This window comes from Mugil cephalus, chromosome 18 (genome assembly GCF_022458985.1).
Source record: "Mugil cephalus isolate CIBA_MC_2020 chromosome 18, CIBA_Mcephalus_1.1, whole genome shotgun sequence".
Taxonomy (NCBI): domain Eukaryota; kingdom Metazoa; phylum Chordata; class Actinopteri; order Mugiliformes; family Mugilidae; genus Mugil; species Mugil cephalus.
The window spans coordinates 9,243,974-9,263,640 of NC_061787.1; the positions used below are offsets into that span (position 1 = coordinate 9,243,974).

At 42.9% G+C, this 19,667-nt stretch overlaps 1 protein-coding gene across 1 annotated transcript in view; it reads right to left on the minus strand.

Moving 5' to 3' along the window:
- Nucleotides 1–72: 72 nt before the first annotated feature.
- LOC124995645 (collectin-12-like) overlaps nucleotides 73–19,667 on the minus strand; it is a 33,847-nt gene continuing 14,252 nt past the window's right edge. The window contains exons 3-10 of the mRNA XM_047568162.1: nucleotides 8,452–8,574; nucleotides 4,049–4,135; nucleotides 2,925–3,968; nucleotides 2,248–2,745; nucleotides 1,807–1,943; nucleotides 1,602–1,711; nucleotides 990–1,135; nucleotides 73–895 (exon numbers count right to left, since the gene is read on the minus strand). Coding sequence (XP_047424118.1) covers nucleotides 876–895; nucleotides 990–1,135; nucleotides 1,602–1,711; nucleotides 1,807–1,943; nucleotides 2,248–2,745; nucleotides 2,925–3,968; nucleotides 4,049–4,135; nucleotides 8,452–8,574 — 2,165 coding nt within the window. The 3' untranslated portion in view covers nucleotides 73–875. The remainder of the gene's footprint in view (nucleotides 896–989; nucleotides 1,136–1,601; nucleotides 1,712–1,806; nucleotides 1,944–2,247; nucleotides 2,746–2,924; nucleotides 3,969–4,048; nucleotides 4,136–8,451; nucleotides 8,575–19,667) is intronic.

The window sequence follows — 19,667 nt, forward strand, 5'->3', positions numbered from 1 at the left end:
GAGGAGAGTTTTGTGATCGACTTCACACTAGGTCTCTGTTTGCATGAAAATGTAGAAACCAGCCAACAAACCTTAGGTTTTACAGATTTATTTCTGAGTTTATTTTTCTTCAGTTATTTGTAGCTGTTGTTGTGAAATACCTGAGTGCAGAAAAAAGCACGGATTACTAACGTGTCTGTATTAGTGAGACATAAATCATACATAAAGTACCAAACTGTAAACTCGTTAACCAAGACTCCAGCTGATCGTGACATATTTTTTTTCTCATGTATAAATGCTTTACTTTGTTCCTGATAAATGTTACATAGACATTCATGTGGTTAGATAATAGATCCTTGAAGATAGCATGTCAGCGACTTTATGTTTTTTGCGCATCATTTTGCACCTTTTATTCTCTTTTTAAAGACAGCTACATGTACAAAAGCATTACGGTAAGTCCATTTGGCTTCATAGAATTTATATTTTCCTACAAAACTTACAAAGCATAATGAAATATACATTCAGATATTCAGTTGTACGTGGAGTACAGATTTATAAAATGCATTTAAAATAAAAAGAACATTACAAATATTCCTATAAATCAATTGGTGATTTGGTAATAAAAGAAATAGATAAAATAAAAAAAAATAAAAAAACACTGATTCTTCTTCTTTGGTCGCCCTGCTGTATTGCACTTGCTGGTAATGATGGACTGGCTTCACTTTTTGGAGGAGAAAGGCACCTCATCGGCATCGGAGAGACGTTTGCTGCTGGGCTCATTTCAAAAAATTGTCCCTTTCCTCTCTCCGTACGAACTGTCCATGTGCTGAGTTTGTGGACCAGAGCCACGTGGGTGAAGTCTAGCTGCTCACTGCGCGCTCGCTTCCAACACTTCGCTATAACGGCTGCGAGTTTGCTGTGGAGAAAAAGAGCCGGAGTGGCATTAAGACGCGTCTGGGGAAATGATTAAGCCGTCTTTAAGACTTAGGATGAGGCAGAAATATACTTACAGGTCTCCATTTCCTTCTCACAGATGTAGCTTATGAGATCTTCACAGAAGAAATCGTTCCATAACCCTTCATGGATGAGACCTGCACAGTCTTCTCCCTCTTCCTTGCCATGGCCCCAGTTGTCAGGCTGACCAGGCTTCCAGTTTCTGTAGACAGACAACAGGGGGCGATATCACATTGGATTTATAGTGTTTCATCTCCGATTCAATTTTCCATCTTATATTCCTTTATATGCAGTGATTAGACGTGAGGGCAAATCTATGTGACGATGAAACTATGTTTGAATAGAATGGGTTATCACTGGGCAACTCTATAAAAACAAAAGGTGAATACTTTTAAAGCATTTGTTCTCATTGAAAGGCCCAAAGGATTTGAGGAACAGAGTTCGATGCGCAAATCGGAGCAGCGAATAACTATTGGAAAGTTGGGATTTTCTCAGGAATTTGATCGTTTATCCGGTGTTGTTTCATGTACTTGAAGATCTACAGCTACATCTGTAGATGATATTATTATTGGAAAGTAGTATTTTCATGAAAAAAAAATAAAAAATCAATATCCATCCCAAGAACAGAAAATATTCCAAATGATGGATGTTTGTGATCCGTTACTAACGTGAAAGCAGGTTCAGTTCCATCCAGCCAGAGCCATTTGTTCTCCTCCTGCTTGTCGGTCAGACCCATCCAGAAGTAACCCTTTCCAGAGATCTGCTTCTTCAGCCATTTCTGAGACGACATGAGGACAGGAAGGACGATCATTCGCAATTTACACTTAACTGCAGAGCAACAACGCCTTTTAGACAACAAGATTTATGACTCACCTGTTCCTCCATATCACTGATGATCAGTAACGAAGAAGACTTTGATCCACACGTTGTTTTCGCGTCATCAAAACTGTGGAGGTCCTTGGAGAAAAAGTAGCACTTGTCTCTGTAGTTTAGCCATTCGGAGGGGCATCCTACGACAAATTATTTCATTAGATTAATCACATGGCAACATGTAAACTATATAAACTGGAGACAGAAGCTGGTCATATTAGTCACCTTATTGGGGGTGGGTTGACTTTGTGACCTTAAGACAGCACCAGGCTCAGTGTTTATGCTAAACTGAGCTAACTAGCATCAGCTTGATATTTAAAGAGGTATACTGATGATCTCTTGGCAAGAAGGTAAATCTTGTCAAGAGTTTAATTAGTAGTTAATTACTGTAAATGTATCCACACCAATTCATGATCCTCAACAACTGAATATGTAGAATCATACCTGGAGCCCACAGCGTAGGAGCCACTGCCTCATCATGCAGAGACACAGGTCCGAAAGGAATGACTGAATGCTGCATTGACATTCCTGGTAGACCTGGTGGTCCTACTGGCCCCTGAGGCCCTACAGGTCCTGGCAGTCCCCTGGGTCCTTGCTCACCAGCTGGTCCAATTGGGCCACGGATACCTGGTGGGCCCTGCGCCCCTTGAGGTCCAGGCTGTCCATCTCTTCCCGGCAGACCGGCGCTTCCTGGCTCTCCTTTACTTCCTGGGGGTCCAGCCCTTCCTCCTGACCCTCGGGAGCCCTTGGATCCGGGGCTCCCAGGTATACCGGGGAGGCCCTTTAAGCCTGGAAGACCCGGTGGTCCTGGACTGCCCTGCTCCCCTCTGGGTCCTCTTATCCCTGGACCTCCCTTTTCTCCCTTCTCTCCCTTTTGGCCCGTCTGACCTGGTGGTCCCTGAGATCCTTTGTCCCCTCGTGGCCCTCTGGGGCCGGGAGGACCTGGAACATAAAATATATTATACATCTGTGAAACAAACTTTAAAGCATTTAAACAAGAATGACAATGCTGTGAGAGTGATGAAGAAAAGCCAAAGCCAGCCAATTGTTAGCTTAGCATAGCGTAGCTCAATCATTTAAGCGTTTACAAGAAAGTCAAACTTCAAAACACTTTGTCCCACCTTGTAAAATAGTGAAGTTGGTTATGAGTTGCGAGTGCTTGGTGTCCACTAGCTTCATCTCCTCCATGACAATGGAAAGGCTGGTGACCTCCTTGTCCAAACGTGCCGCCAGCTCTTCCTGCTGGGACCTCAGACTGGTCGTATCTGTCCTCATGTCTGTCACGCTGCTGTTGAGGTTTAAGAGGAAGTCCGAGTGCCGTCCAACTGTCTCGGAACAAGTGCGCATATCGTTCAGGTTAAGGTTGATGGCACCCAGAAGCTGCGTGGTGAAGCTGATGTTGCCTGTCACGCGGTCCATGCTCTGCTCCAACTCATCCAGCCGCACCTCCAGCCGGTCAAACTTTGTGGACGTGAGGTTGCCAAAGTCCCTCTGCTGGTCCATGATCTCCCTCAGAGTCTGGTCGTGAGCGTTAGCCAGGCTGCTGGTGTTCTGGAGCTGGTTGTTCATGAAAGCGAGCTGGGTCCCCACATCCTCCAGGCTGTCGTTGTTGGCCTTAGCTAGAGCTGAGGTATTACTGGCCATGATCTGAAGGTTGTCCACTTTACTACGCAGCCACTCTGTATCAGAGCGCGTCTGTCGGCTTGTCTGGTCGAGACTCTGAAAGTCGTTACGCACTTTCTGGACAGCCTGGCTGGTGCCCTCCACTGAGCGCTGCAGAGTGGCGATGAGGCCTCTCTGCTGGGCTTGAGTGAGGTTGAGGCTGCTGATGCTGAGCAGCGCCTGGTTTTGGAGTTTTACCTGTTGCTGGAGCTCTCGCTGCAACCTGGCCGTGTCGTCCTGCAGGCCCCTAATGATGCTGCCGTAAGACTGTAGGGTGCCATTTACAGAGCGTAAGGTGGCCGTGTTGCTGTTCAGCACTCCCTGAATGGAGCCCTGGCTGCCCTGGATGTCTGAGCCAATGTTTTGCAGCTGAATCAGCTTAACTTGATCGCCGCGGATGCGTTCTTCCACCGCAGACAGCTGCCTCTGGAGAGTCCAGATGTTGTTCTTAAAAGCCTGGATTTCTGTGGTGGTATTCTCTGACTTCTCCCCTGTTTGATCACCTGAAGATATAGATTTGCACAATAAATTAGGAAAATACCTCAGCGTCCCACTGCTGCTTAATTTGAAACTAGATACGTACCTAGCTTTTTCAAATCAGTCTCAACATCAATTATCTTTCCTCCATAACTTGCAATGCCTTCAGACACGCTGTCGACTCTTTGAACCACTGTAAAGAAAACAGGACAGGTAGGACAAAGGTTAGTGTCATAGTCTCATCGCAGTGGCTCCATCTTTTATTAACACACCAAATAGGGATGACCGAAGTGCCTCCAACCACAGACATCATATATATTAAGGATCAGAGAGGGAGCCAATTGGACGTCGGCAAAACATACTATATGAAATGTGTCTTGAGGCATGTAATAATGGTGGACTCCATTAATCTAATATCTTGGGTTAGACCAGATTTAGTCCGTGACAGAGGTAAAGAGATGTAGGCGCAGTGGAATTTGGAGTTGTAGTAGATCTGCTTTTATGTGAGGGACATTAAGAGAGACACAGAGGGAGGGATAAACACAACTCAGGAAAGATGGAGTGGGTGGTCTATGACAGAGATTTGAGGATGGAGGTGCATGGGAGGACACTGGCGAGGGCCCTGGGGGACAGGAAGTGACCTTGAGGGGGTCTTTAGTAAACAGCCGGATCAAAGACAACCCACTGGAGACAGACACAGTGGCAGAGAGGCTCTTCACGCCCCCACAGGCGACACCGGCGTTCATTTCCTCTGGAATGTGTCTGGGATTCCAGGGCAGCAGCCCACCTCTACCACCGGCCTCGCCAGGGGGGACACATCCTCTAACTGGGAACGACACTGGTTCCTCTGCCGGGAAGCTGCAACCTGGCTTTCTGCTTTCTACTTTTTCTTCTCACCACAAGCATGAAGTAGAGCTGTAAATACGTCCAGATCTTCAAATGATGACACAGGTAAAGTGTTCTTATTAGTAGTCGAAGGAGCGCTGCTTCTTGCCTGAAGAGCTTTATTTAATTTTGATTTTTAAATGTGCTTCATCACTTTAGGCAGCATGTGAAGCTACAGCCAGCATTCATGTTTCCAGTCTCCTGACTGTCGACTCACCTTAAAGAACCAGACATTTAATCTAACTCTGCCACAAAACAGTTAAGCATATGTTAAACGAATTTTATCCTGAGACACATCTATGCTTCGGTGCATGGGGAAAAATTAATGTTTAATCAATTTAGTCAAAGCTGCTTTTTGCCTCCTTATTAAATATCCTACAAACCCACCTGTATTTGCCCTGTGGAGCAAACTAATTTAAAAAACCCAAGAAACTATAAAAATATCCTTGGATTAAGACGTTAATTTTAGTTGTGAAGGAAAATGGTCAGTCGGATAGGAAACGCTGCACGCAGAAAAATAAATAGGAAAAAGTTCCAGACACAGGATATGCAGACCAGCACTTAGGCGCACTGAAAACACAGACATCACACTGACATATACACTAACCTGGAAACTGAAACTAACACACGCAAGGACTCCTGGACCTTTTCCACATGTTCTATTCATATACTGGCATCCAGGAGGATCATTGCATCACACTGCGGTGGTAAAATTAACCATAAAACACGTAGTACTTTGGCTTATAAATCCAAATGTTGTAGAAATATGTTCTTTTTGTACCCAATTTGAACTCCTTCCAGACTTTGTGTGGGTGGTTCCTTAAACCGTGTTATGACTGTGTCCAGGCTGTGTTGTAAAAACTTCCTTATATAACGTATTAATGAAGCGAGTGAACTATAAACTCTGTAATTTCATTGTTTTGTTATTTTTATTTTTTTTTTATTATTTGGAGGCACTGGCCAAAAATGTCAAGGCTTAATGTACAGTTCAATGTTTTGATTTGCCTTTGTGAAAACATGATTTATCACTAACATGAGAGTGTACGCCGATCAGCCACAACATTATGACCTCCTTCCTGATATCGTGTAGGTCTCCCTCGTGCCTCCCAAACAGTTGTGACTCATCAGAGAATGGACATGGTTCTTCTGAGGGTGTCCTGTGGTGTCTGGTAACAGGATGCTGTTAGTGGGGGCCGTTGGGTCTTATGGGTTGAGGGGACTCTACTGATCAGCCCCCAGACACTTGATCAGTTTGGGATCTAGTGAAATTGGAGGCCAGATCGACATACTGTGCTGTTTTTCATGTTTTTGAGTTGTGCCTAAACTGTTTGTGTGAGTGTGTGTGTGTCTGTATCAGGTAGAGTGTCATTGCTATAGCGCGGGGGTGTCCGGTCTGGTCTAGGTGGGTGCTACACGTCCAAGTAACATCCACACGCAAGTTGCATCACACTACTGAAGCTAGAACAACATTAGCTAGTCTGGTGGTCGTATCAGGACATAAGTTCTCTGATGACATTAAATCTTTAAACAACTAACACATCCAAACAGGTAACAAAGGCTTTGGCCTCATATATATACCAACATCACTACAGTTCGCTAACATTAGTTAGCATTTGCCGCCATAAGCGCAGCTGCATAACCATGACTAAAAACCATGAATGTATTGAAATGTTCTGGTTTATTACTTTTAAATTCAGCCACAGAAGAGTTTGATGTTCCCAATTTCCAAAACAATTAAGAATTTGCTGTTTATAATTCTGATTTTCTTACTGAAACGTTTCAAATAAGCAGCTAACTCTGCCATTGTCTTCCAGTCTTTGAGGAAAATTAATGAGACTTAAAATCCCCAGAGTCCTTAGAATGACCTCATTTTACTTTTGCCAGTCATGAAAACTAGCTGCACCCCATCTATATTTTTTGAGGATAAACTGCATCAAAACAACAGAGCCACAAAGAGGACGTTTCCATGGGTCAGTGATGGAGGACAGAGACAAGCACACATGTTAAGTGCATAGAGCTCTCTGGGTCTCACTGCATAACCATCTGGAGCTGGGAGTGTGTTTAGGCTGAGCTGTGGTTCCCTTGACAGAGCAGCGCTTCAGTGCCAGTAAAAACCCAATTTCAGTGGGTTCTGCTGGAGTTGCACTGAGTTCACTCATTTCTCATCTGGGATCAATTAAGCCTGCATAAAAACATGCAGCGTGGAATAAGAGAGACTGACCAAGCTCAGAGAGTGAGGGGACATCATTGTTCGCGTACTCAAGACACGCAGATAACCTTTGAACATGTTAACTTCACTCCATTTTCACCAATTGAAAATAAGAAAGGGACATAAAACAGTCACATGTGGGAATGTTTAGCAAAATTATGGCAGGAACATTCAGAGTTCAGTCGTCCGAAACCCGGCGGGATCGCTTCCCGAACTGGAAAAAATGAGAAAAGCCAACCAGGAAGTTCAGCTCTACAAAGTCTGAAGAACTTCTCCGGAGGTGTGAGCTTTAGAGGTGTTGGTAAAATAAACTGAGAGATGGCTGTGGGGTGGAGGCAGAGGGGCCATCAACACATCCAATTTTAATGTGTCAGTGGAAAGTAGTAAATATCTTTTGTGCAATGTACTTAACATTTTTAAAGCTCTGTGCACTGCAAACAACATCAACTGTGGTGGGAAATCTCAGATACTTGCCTCAAAATATGACCAATTAAAACCAGTTGTATTAAAGGAGCAATTTTTTATGAAATAAATTTCACAGTTTTGCAGTTACTTGAGAAAGATACAGACTGGAAACAAATAGAAAGTGTGTTTTCATCCCCATAATAAATAAAAGACATTTTAAAAGCGCTGCACTATAGCTCAGTTTCCACAGCTTGAGGTACTAATAACCTAATCAGTGCATATCTACAAAATATTGGTACCTTGATAAAAGTTCCCCGAGTGTTGTCATGAAAGTGAGGTCGCCAGGCTATAGTGAAGCACAAAATTTGTCCCTTACACATGTTTTGTTAATTCTAAACAGACAATGTAACCACAGCAAAGACTTGTTAGCTAGTAGATTTAGCATGTCCCCTTCTTCGCCTTATGTCCCCTACGTCTCTCCTTTTCCTTCTCGTGTGTATATTTTCACAAAGCTCCAAAATAAATTGCTCGAGTTAAAACATTTTGCAGTTTTTTGAGTCTAATTACATCTTTCCATTCACAGTATATATAATCGCTCAACCTCTGAAAATCACTCTGCGTTCTGTAAGGGCTGGGAGTAGTTCACCTCATCAGCCGGCTGACTGACTGTTGTAGGGAAACTTCATATATACCCACTTTATGGGAATGGTATTGATAGCATCTACTATGTCTCTGCAAGAAAGTCAGGAACCATTATTTGCCGAAATGTAAACCTATTAATTCCTAGTGAAATGAAATACGTGACTCTATCTCTGTCTACGAGTTACGTCTGTGTTGCCATATATGGTGTCAGACTGAAGGCTACTTGTGCTTAACACAAAGTGAACAGCAATGACCTTTGCAGCATGAGGAGAAACCTAATGATATGTTTGGACTCCCACTCTTTTTTTCCCCAGACAAAATTAAAAGGAATCATTTTGGAAGCAAGTGAGTCAGTAACCTCGTCTCACCTTTATATCCAAGCACAGCAACAGCGATGGTGAGGAGGGTGCACAGCACATAGAGCAGAGCTATGGAGGTCTTCAGCGCCCATTCATTCTTACACTTGGTGCACTGGGTGCCCTCCTGAATCCCTGTGGGAAATCAACACAGAAGAAGAATACCACATCAGTATTTACATTCTGCTCCATATTGAGCATGTGTCTCTAGCAGAGGGGTCTAAAATGGACATGTTGGTGGAGTTTGCTATTAGCTACGGGTCCCACATCTGGACAAACAGTCCTGGAGTCTACATTAAAAGAGTCCAGCAGGTCCCTCAGGGGCTGGGTGATGAAGGGGCAGGGGACACAAAAACAATCCCCCCCACTGACTTGTTTACACATCAGTTTGCTGAGTGAAGACCGGGTTCAGGAAAATAAACATGTTGCTGTGTCTTTTTCAGAAATATTCTTTCCCTGTGAACTGAAGCTTAAAATATGGCTGGTGTCTTCCTGCAGCGTCAGGACTGTGGAGTGAAACTCAAGGCTCTTTGCTAGTTGGTACACTTGTGGAATATTCCTGTCCAAGCATTTTTATTTATTTATTTTTTTTTTATGACAGATGAGTGGAGAAATCCATAGTGCTGACGGGAACACAGCTGCGTTTCATTTTCAGTTCAGGAAGTGTGTGTGGAAAGGGCTGGGAGTACGGTGTGCAAGTGTGTGTATACGGAGGGGCGAGTAGGGGTGGGGGTCCGTGCACCTGGAACGAAACACACTTCACATGCTTGGATATGAAGGAACGGTCCCCATTCAGATTAACAGAAAACAGTCACCATCGTACATCAAGAATCAGCGGCAAAATGTGCTGAGGTAATGAATGCTTAAGTAAATTAGAAATGGCTCGTCAGGGTCTCACTGGGAGTTTAGATGCCAAAGTTAACGACATGGCTTGTTCTTATAGGTGTGAAGGGATTGTTAATGATCAGAGTTTAACACCAAGTCCAGCTGGATGGGAGGGGGAGAATCCAGCCAGCCTGAGAGAGCGTTACTGTAAAGAGCAAGTCCTGCAAAAAAAAAAAAAAAAAAAAAAAAAACGAAAAGACATAACTCTTCCATGTGTTTGATTCTTTGGCACTCATATTATATATACCTTACTTCATAGGCCTAGAGCTGCACTCAGGGACACCCAATACCCAAACATAACATCCTTGGAAGAAGCAAAGAGACTTCAGAGACGGTGTCCACTTAAGGCCCACAAATGCAAAATTGAAATGAGACAAGAATATACAACTTAGGCTAACATCACCTGCATCGTAAACACACCCAAAGACTACAGCCAAAGGCCAGCTAGTACGCATGTATGCTAGCATCTTCTGTCTGAGAGGAAATAACTCTCCATACCAGCAGGTGGCAGTAGTCTGTATTCATCAAAGGGAAAACAGAAAGGCTTAGGACCATTGACTGCACTGATTGCATCTAGGAAAAAGCTATGACGTTGGGAAACTTTTGTGCATTTGAACCTTCAAATTAGATGAAAATAAAATCCTTCCGTGTGTTCTCTAGATCTCGTCGTTTGCTTACTTCAGTCGCTTCCATTCTCATGCTCTTGTCTGAACCAATCAAAGCTCCAATGCAGAAGATAAATGTTTGAGCTAAATCAACCATTTGTGAGCGCTAGTGATTCTTTGCCAAAATATTCACGTCTTTAAAACAACCGGTTCATTACGCGGAGAAAGTTGAAAGGCTCGATACGAATCAAAGAAATGAGGGGAAACAGTGCAAACTGCAAACATTTGTTTTATATTATTGTACCACACACCTGAGGGTGACCTCAGCTTTTAGAGAAAACTGTATCTGATGGTCTCAAAAGCCTCCTTAAAGTTTATTAATGAGTATTCGTGCGTGAGAGACATGCGCCTTGGAAAACACACCTCCAGTTGTGTTTGCGGAGGGAGTTACTCAGCAGAAAGTGATTACCACAGCTGGGTTGCCGAAGTCTTCCCTCGCCACTGTGTACGCAGAGGAGTGCACTCTGGGAGTACAGCCACGAGAAGTGATTGCATTTCTGAATCATTCATAACCTGTGACATGTTTGAAGTGTCAGCTCATGCATGCTTTCGCCATAAAGCAAGCATATCAGCTCATCGGCCCGCGCGTAATCAGAGTGCTGCTGCACAAAGTCGTTGCTCCAATCCAAACACGCCGACAGCGTGTTTACAAATCTGCTGCGCTGAAATGATACCAAAACACTTGGCGAGGATGTAAACTATTGCACAGCTAAAAGTGTTTTCCATTTCAGTGCACGCTTGATTGATGATCTTCAGATGCTCTGTGGATAAGTGGAGGATTTTGAGCAGGACATCTGGCATGACACAAAACACTTGCTGATTTCAGTTTCACAGCTCCTCTATGAGAACGGTGTCGACACACCGGCGTGACCCCATCAGGGGCCGTGACCTGCTTGATGTTCATTTCCCAGTGGGTCGCTTCCTGGATGAGCAGGACAAATAAGGAAAGAGACAGATGCTGGACTTCACTGCGGAGTGAGGCTTTAAGATAATATTGGCTTTGGTCAGTCATCTGTAGTTCCTGGCTTTTTATACATGTGCATCATCAGCATAGATGATGACATCAGAGCTTTTTACCATTCATTTATCACACAGAGAAAACTTCTGCAGATTGCAGTTTCAGTGGAATGTGTCGAGTGACTCAATGCGACCATCTGGAAGATTTTTATCTCAATAAATAGCCTTTTTATAGCCTCACTATGATTACCAAGTATTGCAATACTTTTACTTTTATATTATTATGACCTGAGTGTCTGCAGTGACTTATCCTGGGAAATAGTGCAGTATAAGATCAAGATAAGAGATAAATGGATATGAATGATTTCTTTCCGTTGCAGCTTCACGTTATAGCACATTTAGTAAGAATAAATCTAATTACATTAATTAAAAAAAAAAAAAAAAACTAAGATACAGAGATTTGAAGCTCATCATTCCTCATTAGTGCCTGAGTTTCACGACTAAATATCAGAATCATACCTTTGTTTATCTTCTGCAACAACTTCTTTCCGACACTTCACATACTAGATGTGAACAAAGTCTTCAGTGATCAAGACAACTTGCTGAAGTTCAAACCGAGCATAAGAATGTGGGAAAAAAGGGGATTTAGTGTCTTTGAACATGGTATGGTTATTGGTGGCAGACAGGCTGGTCTGAGTATTTCAGAAACTGCTGATCTACTGGGATTTTCACGCACAACCATCTATAGGGTCTACAGAGAATAGTCAGTTGTGTGGACGAAAATGCCTTGTTGATGTCAGAGGTCATAGGAGAGTGGACAGACTGGTTGGAGTCAATAGACAGGTCACAGTAACTCAAATGACCACTGGCTACAACCAAGGTATGCAGAATACCATCTCTGAATGCACAACACGTTCAACCTTGAAGAATTCTTCAAAGTTGGACAATAGGTTGTCTGGTCTGACAAGTCTCGATTTCAGCTGCCACATTCGGATGACAGGGTCAGAATTTGGTGTGAACAACATGAAAGCATGGATCCATCCTGCCTTGTATCAACGGTTCAGGCTGGTGGTGGTGTAACGGTGTGTGGGATATTTTCTTCTTCCAGCAGGATAATGCACCATGTCACAAAGCTCATATCATCAGAAACAATAAGTTCACTGTACTCCAGTGGCTTCCACAGTCACCAGATCTCAATCCAGCAGAGCACCTTTGGGATGCGTGATGCTATCATGTCAATATGGACCAAAATCTCTGAGGAATGTTCCCTTGTTGAAAGTATGCCACGAAGAATTAAGGCAGTTCTGAAGGTAAAAGGGGGTCCATTTGAATCACATAACCAGACCTAATTATAACTGGCTTCCCAAACTGCCTGCATTTTAACCAAAGTTTCAACTGAGACACTTAGATATCGCCTCCTACATGTCATGATCATGATCAGATCAGATGATAACACAGCCGTTTTGACTGTAAATGAATTAAAATTTTAAACCCACTGCAAAGGCATTGCACGAACATGAAAAAACATCCCTACATTGTCCTCAGCTGACTGTTTACATGACAAACAGCCAGAATAAGTGATTCACACATTCTCAAATATCTGTCTCCCTAACAAAGCCCAGATGCACAAATCCCTCGATAAAATATCCTAAGGTGTGTAGCACATGTGTGTAATAGTTTCAGTCCTGCTTATGGAAGTTGAAAAATATTCTGCAGTAACAAATTTCTCTGTAAATGTTCAGAACAGGAGACGGTGGAAAAACAAATGTGAACACCGAGCTCCTTGTTCACAGTCCACCATCAGGGACTCGGTTTCCTTTAGTTTGGCTGCTCGTCGTTAAAGCGGACACTCATTCGTCGTCTTTCCCCCTTCGTCTGCACAGTTGGAACGTACAAACCGCAACCACAAAGACAACTATCGTCCAGGATGCTCAGACCACAGGCTGACAACAACACTTTTACTGCGTGCAGCAAAACAAAAATGATGCTCTGGACACAAAGGGACTTTCCAAAACAAGTGGGCTTTCTTAATGTGAATGGACTCACTTTGTCACTGTGCGCTTTAGTGAAACAAAGTTACCCATTGTTTCTTTAAAACCTCAGCATTGGAACGATGTCCAGACAGGGTCTACCTTGGTGATAGTACAGAGTCTCCACACCATCTTCTTTCAGCAGCCTCATTTCCTGAAACACAGGACTAATCTTGCACATCTTAACGTGGCCCCTGAAATGAAATGGCACAACAATGTCCTCAAGGCCACGGTGAAGCGCAGCTGACACACGGACCGTGTTCATTAAAAGACCTGTTTATTTACTGTAAATAGCAGCAGGGACGCTATAGTAACGGATGAGAACACAAAGCTGTGAGCTGAGGTCACACAAGCTGTGATTTGGATCCCTGCCTTGCCTGACACACTCTCAAGCCTTTTCCGGGAACCAGAGTGCAGATCTACTCCAAGAGGGCAATCACCGAATTATACCTGGCACCAAAGATGAAGTGAGAAGTTCAAGACAAACTTCAGCAGTGGAAGAGGCCATCAAAGCTTTGGCGAAAGTAAAAGTAGAAATATCAGGAGAAGACAATACTAAACAAATCAGGTCCTGTCCTAAGAAATATATGTTGAAGAGGAAAGGACAAAAAAAGAAAGAAAAAAATGACGGGAGGCAGGAAAGTTTGAAAGCAGCATACGCGAAATAAAAAATGAAGGATAGACCATGTAAATAAATCTGATATTTAAACCAAACAGACCTGCTCCTTATGTGGCCATCATTCCATAACAGCGTCACACTACACACACTACACTACTTATTTACTCCTACAAAATCAAATGTTATACGAATTTGTGGAGGCAAATCAAATTTAATTTGCTATCGGGTTAAACATTTCTTTTGCAATAAACTCAGTTAGGTTTTAATTTCTGTTCTCAGTAAAATCCCACTGAGCTTTGACACAGTATGGCAGCACTGCAGTCCAATAGACAGAGCTGAGAGAACATAGACCTGACGTGCACCTCCCCAGAAACAGTGATGCGTTACTCTAATCTCTAATTACTTTTTTCAAGTAACGAGTAATCTAACGCTTTACTATTTCCAAACTAGTAATCAGATTAAAGTTACTTATGAAAAATCATTAAGTGGAGAGAGTTGAAAAAGTTGGTGGGGCAGTCGTAGAGGAAATACAACTGCTGAATGTAACTAATTAAGTAACTTGTAATCTAATTTACTATTAAAATCAAGCAATCAGTAACCAAGTTACTCTAAAGGCAGTAGGAGTAATCCGTAATCTTTTTCAGGGTAACTGTAGCCACACTGCCCAGAAATGTAACGATGTAATGTCTCTCAATCTCTTTTGGAATTGATTGTTTTGGATCAATAAAGATGGAGCACATCGAGGAAAGGCTAATAGAGGAGGTTCGGTGATAAAAACATTTGTGTGACTCGTCTTCGGCTGTAGCTTCAGTCGCCATTGTTGAAAGTGAAGCAGGAAGTAGAAACAAAACTAGCATTGTTACTAAGTGAGTATAAGTATAATCCACGCCTGAGTTACCTGTGCCTTTACTCACCTAGTTTCAGTTGTAAAATCTGAACCTACACTAAATGTGCTAAAAGAAAATCTTCATTCACAAATATTTAAAGTGGATATGTGCATCTGCACGGTAGCATCAAAAAGACATAGACAAACCATAGACTAGTTCCCTACAGGTCCTGTTAAGTGAACCTGACAAAATTATAAAATATATATATTTTGTTCTCACTGTCAAAAGCCTGTTTGTTTTCTATTGTTTTCTTGGGGCCATCTGTCCTCCATTACTCGAACAGAAATAAGACGTTTTACAAGATCTCCGATACACTGTGATCTAAGCCAAGTTGTTTTACAGTCAGGAGGGAGATGATGACCCAATGAATGAGTCATACGCAGCTCAGCTTTCGCAGTGGCATGGTGAGGAAGGTGGCCTGCACTGAATCATGCACTGAGCTGCAGTGTGTGTGTGTGTGTGTGTGTGTGTGTGTGTGGGTGTGTGTGGGTATGCACTGGTGCATGAATGTTTGTGGACATAAATCAGTGACTTTCAGCCACGTACTTATTGCTACAGTCTTCTTTTCCTCTATTATCAGCCTGTGATGGTTGATGTATTCCAGGAGTGGGTTGTGATGCCTCAAATTCAGTTGGTGAAGTTTTACTGCACGATTTCCTGGAGTGAATCAGGTGTAAACTTGTTGCACTGAACTTTGGAAGTTGAGGTTGGAAAGAGAGGTGTGAATGTGATTTTCCAGCAAAGAAAATCAGATTTTATGTAAACGTCTGCAAAGAATCACTGACAGCTCTTGTAACAGCGCTCTTGTGCAGACTTTCCTCTGGAGGAACATGCAGAGGAAATGCTGTGCATCTATGCTGAACAACCTCCACGGACAAAGAACAAATCGTTCTTGCTGCGGAGGTCCTGGCTGCGTGCTACTCCACCTAATAACAGAGTGTTTAACAGCGTGGAGAATATATTCTGTCCCACAGGGTGCCCACTGGGCTCACTTCAAGGCCGTACCTGCCAATGACGCAATCAGAGGAAGTGCTGAATTAGGGCCAAAGGGTTGTGAGTTCAGAGATGGCTCTGGGGCCCTGCAGGAAACCGACACCATCTCGGCTTCGTGTGTGGCCTGATTTAGGCTCCATCTCTTTTATTACTTGTGATGGAAACCATACGCCTCCATCGCATGAGACAGGGAGGCATAATGCTCGTGGCTGAAAGTAAATGAGGAAAAAATGAGAAGAGGGGGTAAAGACAGTCGTACAGGGCCAAGCTCAGTCACAAAAGTTTTAATTTGGAGAAAAGACGACATGTGAGAAAATACGAGGGGAAGCAAAATGATTTAAAGGTTTGCGCGGAGGAGAGAAGGCAGTGATGGATGAACTGTAAAAGCCAGTAACCCCTCTCAGTCACCCACCATGAGCCAAGAAGCTCCCAGGGATGGTGACACGAGCCAGACTGTCCACGTAAAAACTGGAGAAGAAGAAAGTTGCGCCTCTGTGACATGGATATATCTCAACGTGATTTGTGCTACATCGAACAAATCTGAAGCAAATTCCGAGGAAGCTGAGACTATAGCATCCAATGGCCCTCGCAGACTCCAAATATCTGCTGCCTCATTGTGAGGGAGCGAGGCAGAACTTCTTTTCCACTAAAGATCTAATGCATCTGTCAGCTTAGCCTACAACCAGGTTGAAAGGTGAAGAGGCATCAAGCAGCTAAACAGTTTTACCTTGATATCACTGAATAAAATGAATCTTCAAGATGAAGTGCTTTTTAAATGCAGTTGAAAATAAAACGTATGTCACAAGTTTCTGGAAAAAAATGCACATTTACAATTAAAGCAGGCACAGTACAGCCAGTGATTCAATATAAAGATGGCTGATCCAAGACATGACCCTGACGAGCGGTTTTGAAGCTTAGTATGGAGGCTCTGGCTGTCACCATCTTGGATCTTGGTAGTGTCTGACTCTGCCTAACAGCCCACCGCTAATTCTTAGTGGTGGAGTTTTGGCTGGTGGGTGACGGCGAGGCAGACAGCTAGCAACTTGAGATGGATTCAACTTGTCACTTACAGCAGTCACCCTCTTAATTATGCATAAATTGAGTTAAATAAAAATTTATCCCTGTACAGCTTTGGTTCCAGTTAAACATTTTGAAGGTCTAAGGGTACGGACTGACTCAATTTTAGAGCCAGTCTCAATTGGCCATTTGCAGTTTTTAGCACTCAATGCTGGCTTCATTTTTTAGACCCATGAGCTGCCACTTGTGACCATTTATTTAGTGTTATCATGCCTGTGATTTACCTAACACTTAACTTTTTGTTCTATTTTGGTCTCCACCTTCTATTGGGGTCAACATCTGGCTCTTTAGCTACTACACTATGATCACCACCTCTTCACTAAGGTTGTTTTGCCTGTAGACAGTGTCCAGTTGGCTTATCTGAGCTTTGTGCTACAGATAGAAGTGGTGTAGATAAGAGCAGAACAATGAGCTAAAAAATGCTTTGCAGTGACAAGAGATGAATTTATCATCAATAAGTGACTGCCAATATTACATCGCAATTATCCTCACAGCAGAATTAACCAGAGATGGGGACTTGAGTCATTGTGACTTGGACTCGAATCGCTGCTTTAATGATTTGTGACTAGACTTGACAAAAAATCCACCCCAAAAAACTTTGAGACTTGACTTGGAATTGGAAGGGTAAGACTCAGGACTTCACTCGACTTGAGACACAGTGACTTGAATGATGCAAAGTGTCTTCGCTTTTGGCTTTAAAAACAGCACACGTGAAGGGAAACGGCGAACTGCAGAATGCAAAACGTGCAAAACAACCATTTCGGACGGACTGTCTACAACGACAAACGCATTTGAAGAGCCATTCTGCAGAGTAAGTGCTTGAAAATTAGCTAATATTAGCCTGTTAGTTATCGTAGTAGCTAATGTGGTTAGCTAACTACAGCTAGCTTGGTATCAGCATGGAAACGGGCATGGTTTTATATGTACTGAACAGCATTTTCAGCACTTAAAAGGTTTATTACAGGACTTGACATAACTTGACTTGCCCCCAAAAAAATTTACTTCAAGGATTCATGGACCATACAGTCATACAGAAGCATGAGATTGAACGAAATTGCACACTCGGGACCCAGATTATTACACATGGTAACTATAATATATTGATACTAAGTATCTATCTTGTAGTATCCTGGGACTTACTTGAGGATTTAAGGTTAAGACTTGGGACTTATTTGAGACTTGCACATGGGTGACTTGATCCCATCTCTGAAATTAACTAAATAAACTCCCTTCATTCTAACGTATCGCAGCGATCTCCTACGAAGAATGTGCAGACCAACCTGGCCACTCCTCATCCGACCGCAACGTCGTCCCACCAACTGATAGTAAAGGTAGAGAAATAAATGTTCCTAAATGGTTTTCAGATGAGCTGCGGTCAGACAGGCATGCAGGCTGCGGCAGCATCCATCGCCTCTTCTGCCCCGCCTCCTCCCACCAGCCCGGAGGCCCCCGCTCGGTTCTGCACAAACTCAGCGCTTGCTGCAGTTACACAAACAGGTCGTCTTTCCAGAAAATTTCATCAACAATGGAGTGGGGAGTGGGAATGGACTTGCTCAGCTCGGGGATTTGGGGCCCACGGAGTGACTTGGGTTTTAGTTACAAAGCAAAACATCAGAGCTTAAGCGCTCCAAACGCTGGAGCTCTCTAGTAACGAGTGTGTGTTTCTTTTTGTCTCTGTGTGTGTGTGTGGCCTTTTGGTTAATGACCAACACGTTAGCATCCAAAATTTGATCGCCTGCCTACGCTCGAGCTTTGAAAGAAATATAAAACCAGCAGCAAAAGGAAAAGTGAGTTCAAAGTGAGAAGACAGGAAAGCCGCACAAGAAAAACAAAAGCAACACTTTATCCAATGAAAAACAAGATTCAAAGGCGGTTTGTCTTCAGTTCAGTGCCATTTATCTGCGAGAAATCACCGCGCACAGCAGTATCTGAATCTGGATCATACCACCTTTCATAAGAAAATGAGAATCTGTAATTCACTTTCAGTCAGCAGTTCCTGCAGAGTTGACTTTTTTAGCTGCAAAGACCTGGAACTCAATTTTCTGCCTCCAGAACCTCGTCCGATTGATGTTATCCATCCCAGACCAGGTCTCCTGCTGGTCGCTTCAGGTGCCAGTCAAAATGTGAAACCCACTACAAAGACCCCCAGTGAAGACGGAGCTCTGGCAAGTACTTCAAAGAAAAACAAACATCTAAATGTCACCGGCCGGAGAAACCTAGAAATAAAATAAATAGCGTGACGTTCCCCGTCTGATGAGCAGCTGGGATAATAAATCACAAAACGGTATTTGTGGCATGTCCTTTTCTGACTGGCGGTTTTTGTTGGTACTTTTGGAAATTCGCATGGGAAATAAACCCATCTTAGAAAGCCCATCCAGTCCACCCACAACGTTTAAATCTGATCTTGGTCTAGCCGTCTTTTCACGATTCATTTTCTTCTGTCTTTGATCATTATTGTAGCTTCGGTTTGGGGAGTCTGGTTTGGATGAAGAATTCACTTTGGGTTGAAAAACCTTTTTTTCTAGATTAATCTCCGCCCTCCAGCATGCTTCCATGTCGTGTTACCTTAGATAAAGTCATGTGAACTGTTAACAGAGTCTCTTAACTCAAACTCTATTCTTGCATGAAGTTATACTAGTTGGGCTGTTAGATGAGGAAGCCTTGGCACAGATGTACTGTATGTTTTACTGCAGTAGCTCCTAAACATTGGCTGTTACCCCCAGATGCTCAATCATCCTGCTATTAAACCACAAACAGTATTCTGTTGTTAATGAACATATCATGGAACAAATGCGGTAAGGAGTTTTCCACAGCGGTCACCACAAAATGACTGTTGTTGTTAGATTTGACCACTAGTACGGTTGTGGTCCCTTATTAATATGATTAACTGCATACGTTTATTGAAATGTACTTAATGTAGATATATAAGCTGTCTTGGTAAAACTCATATTTAACAACCACCCCAGCTGCACTTTAAGATGCAATACCAATATCTACCACTAGATGCTCCAACACATGCGTGAAAAACAACAACAAAAAAAATCTGCAAAACAATTTCAAAATAGACAACGAAATGTTAAGAATTAAGTTAAAATGAGGCAAAACCGAAAGACAC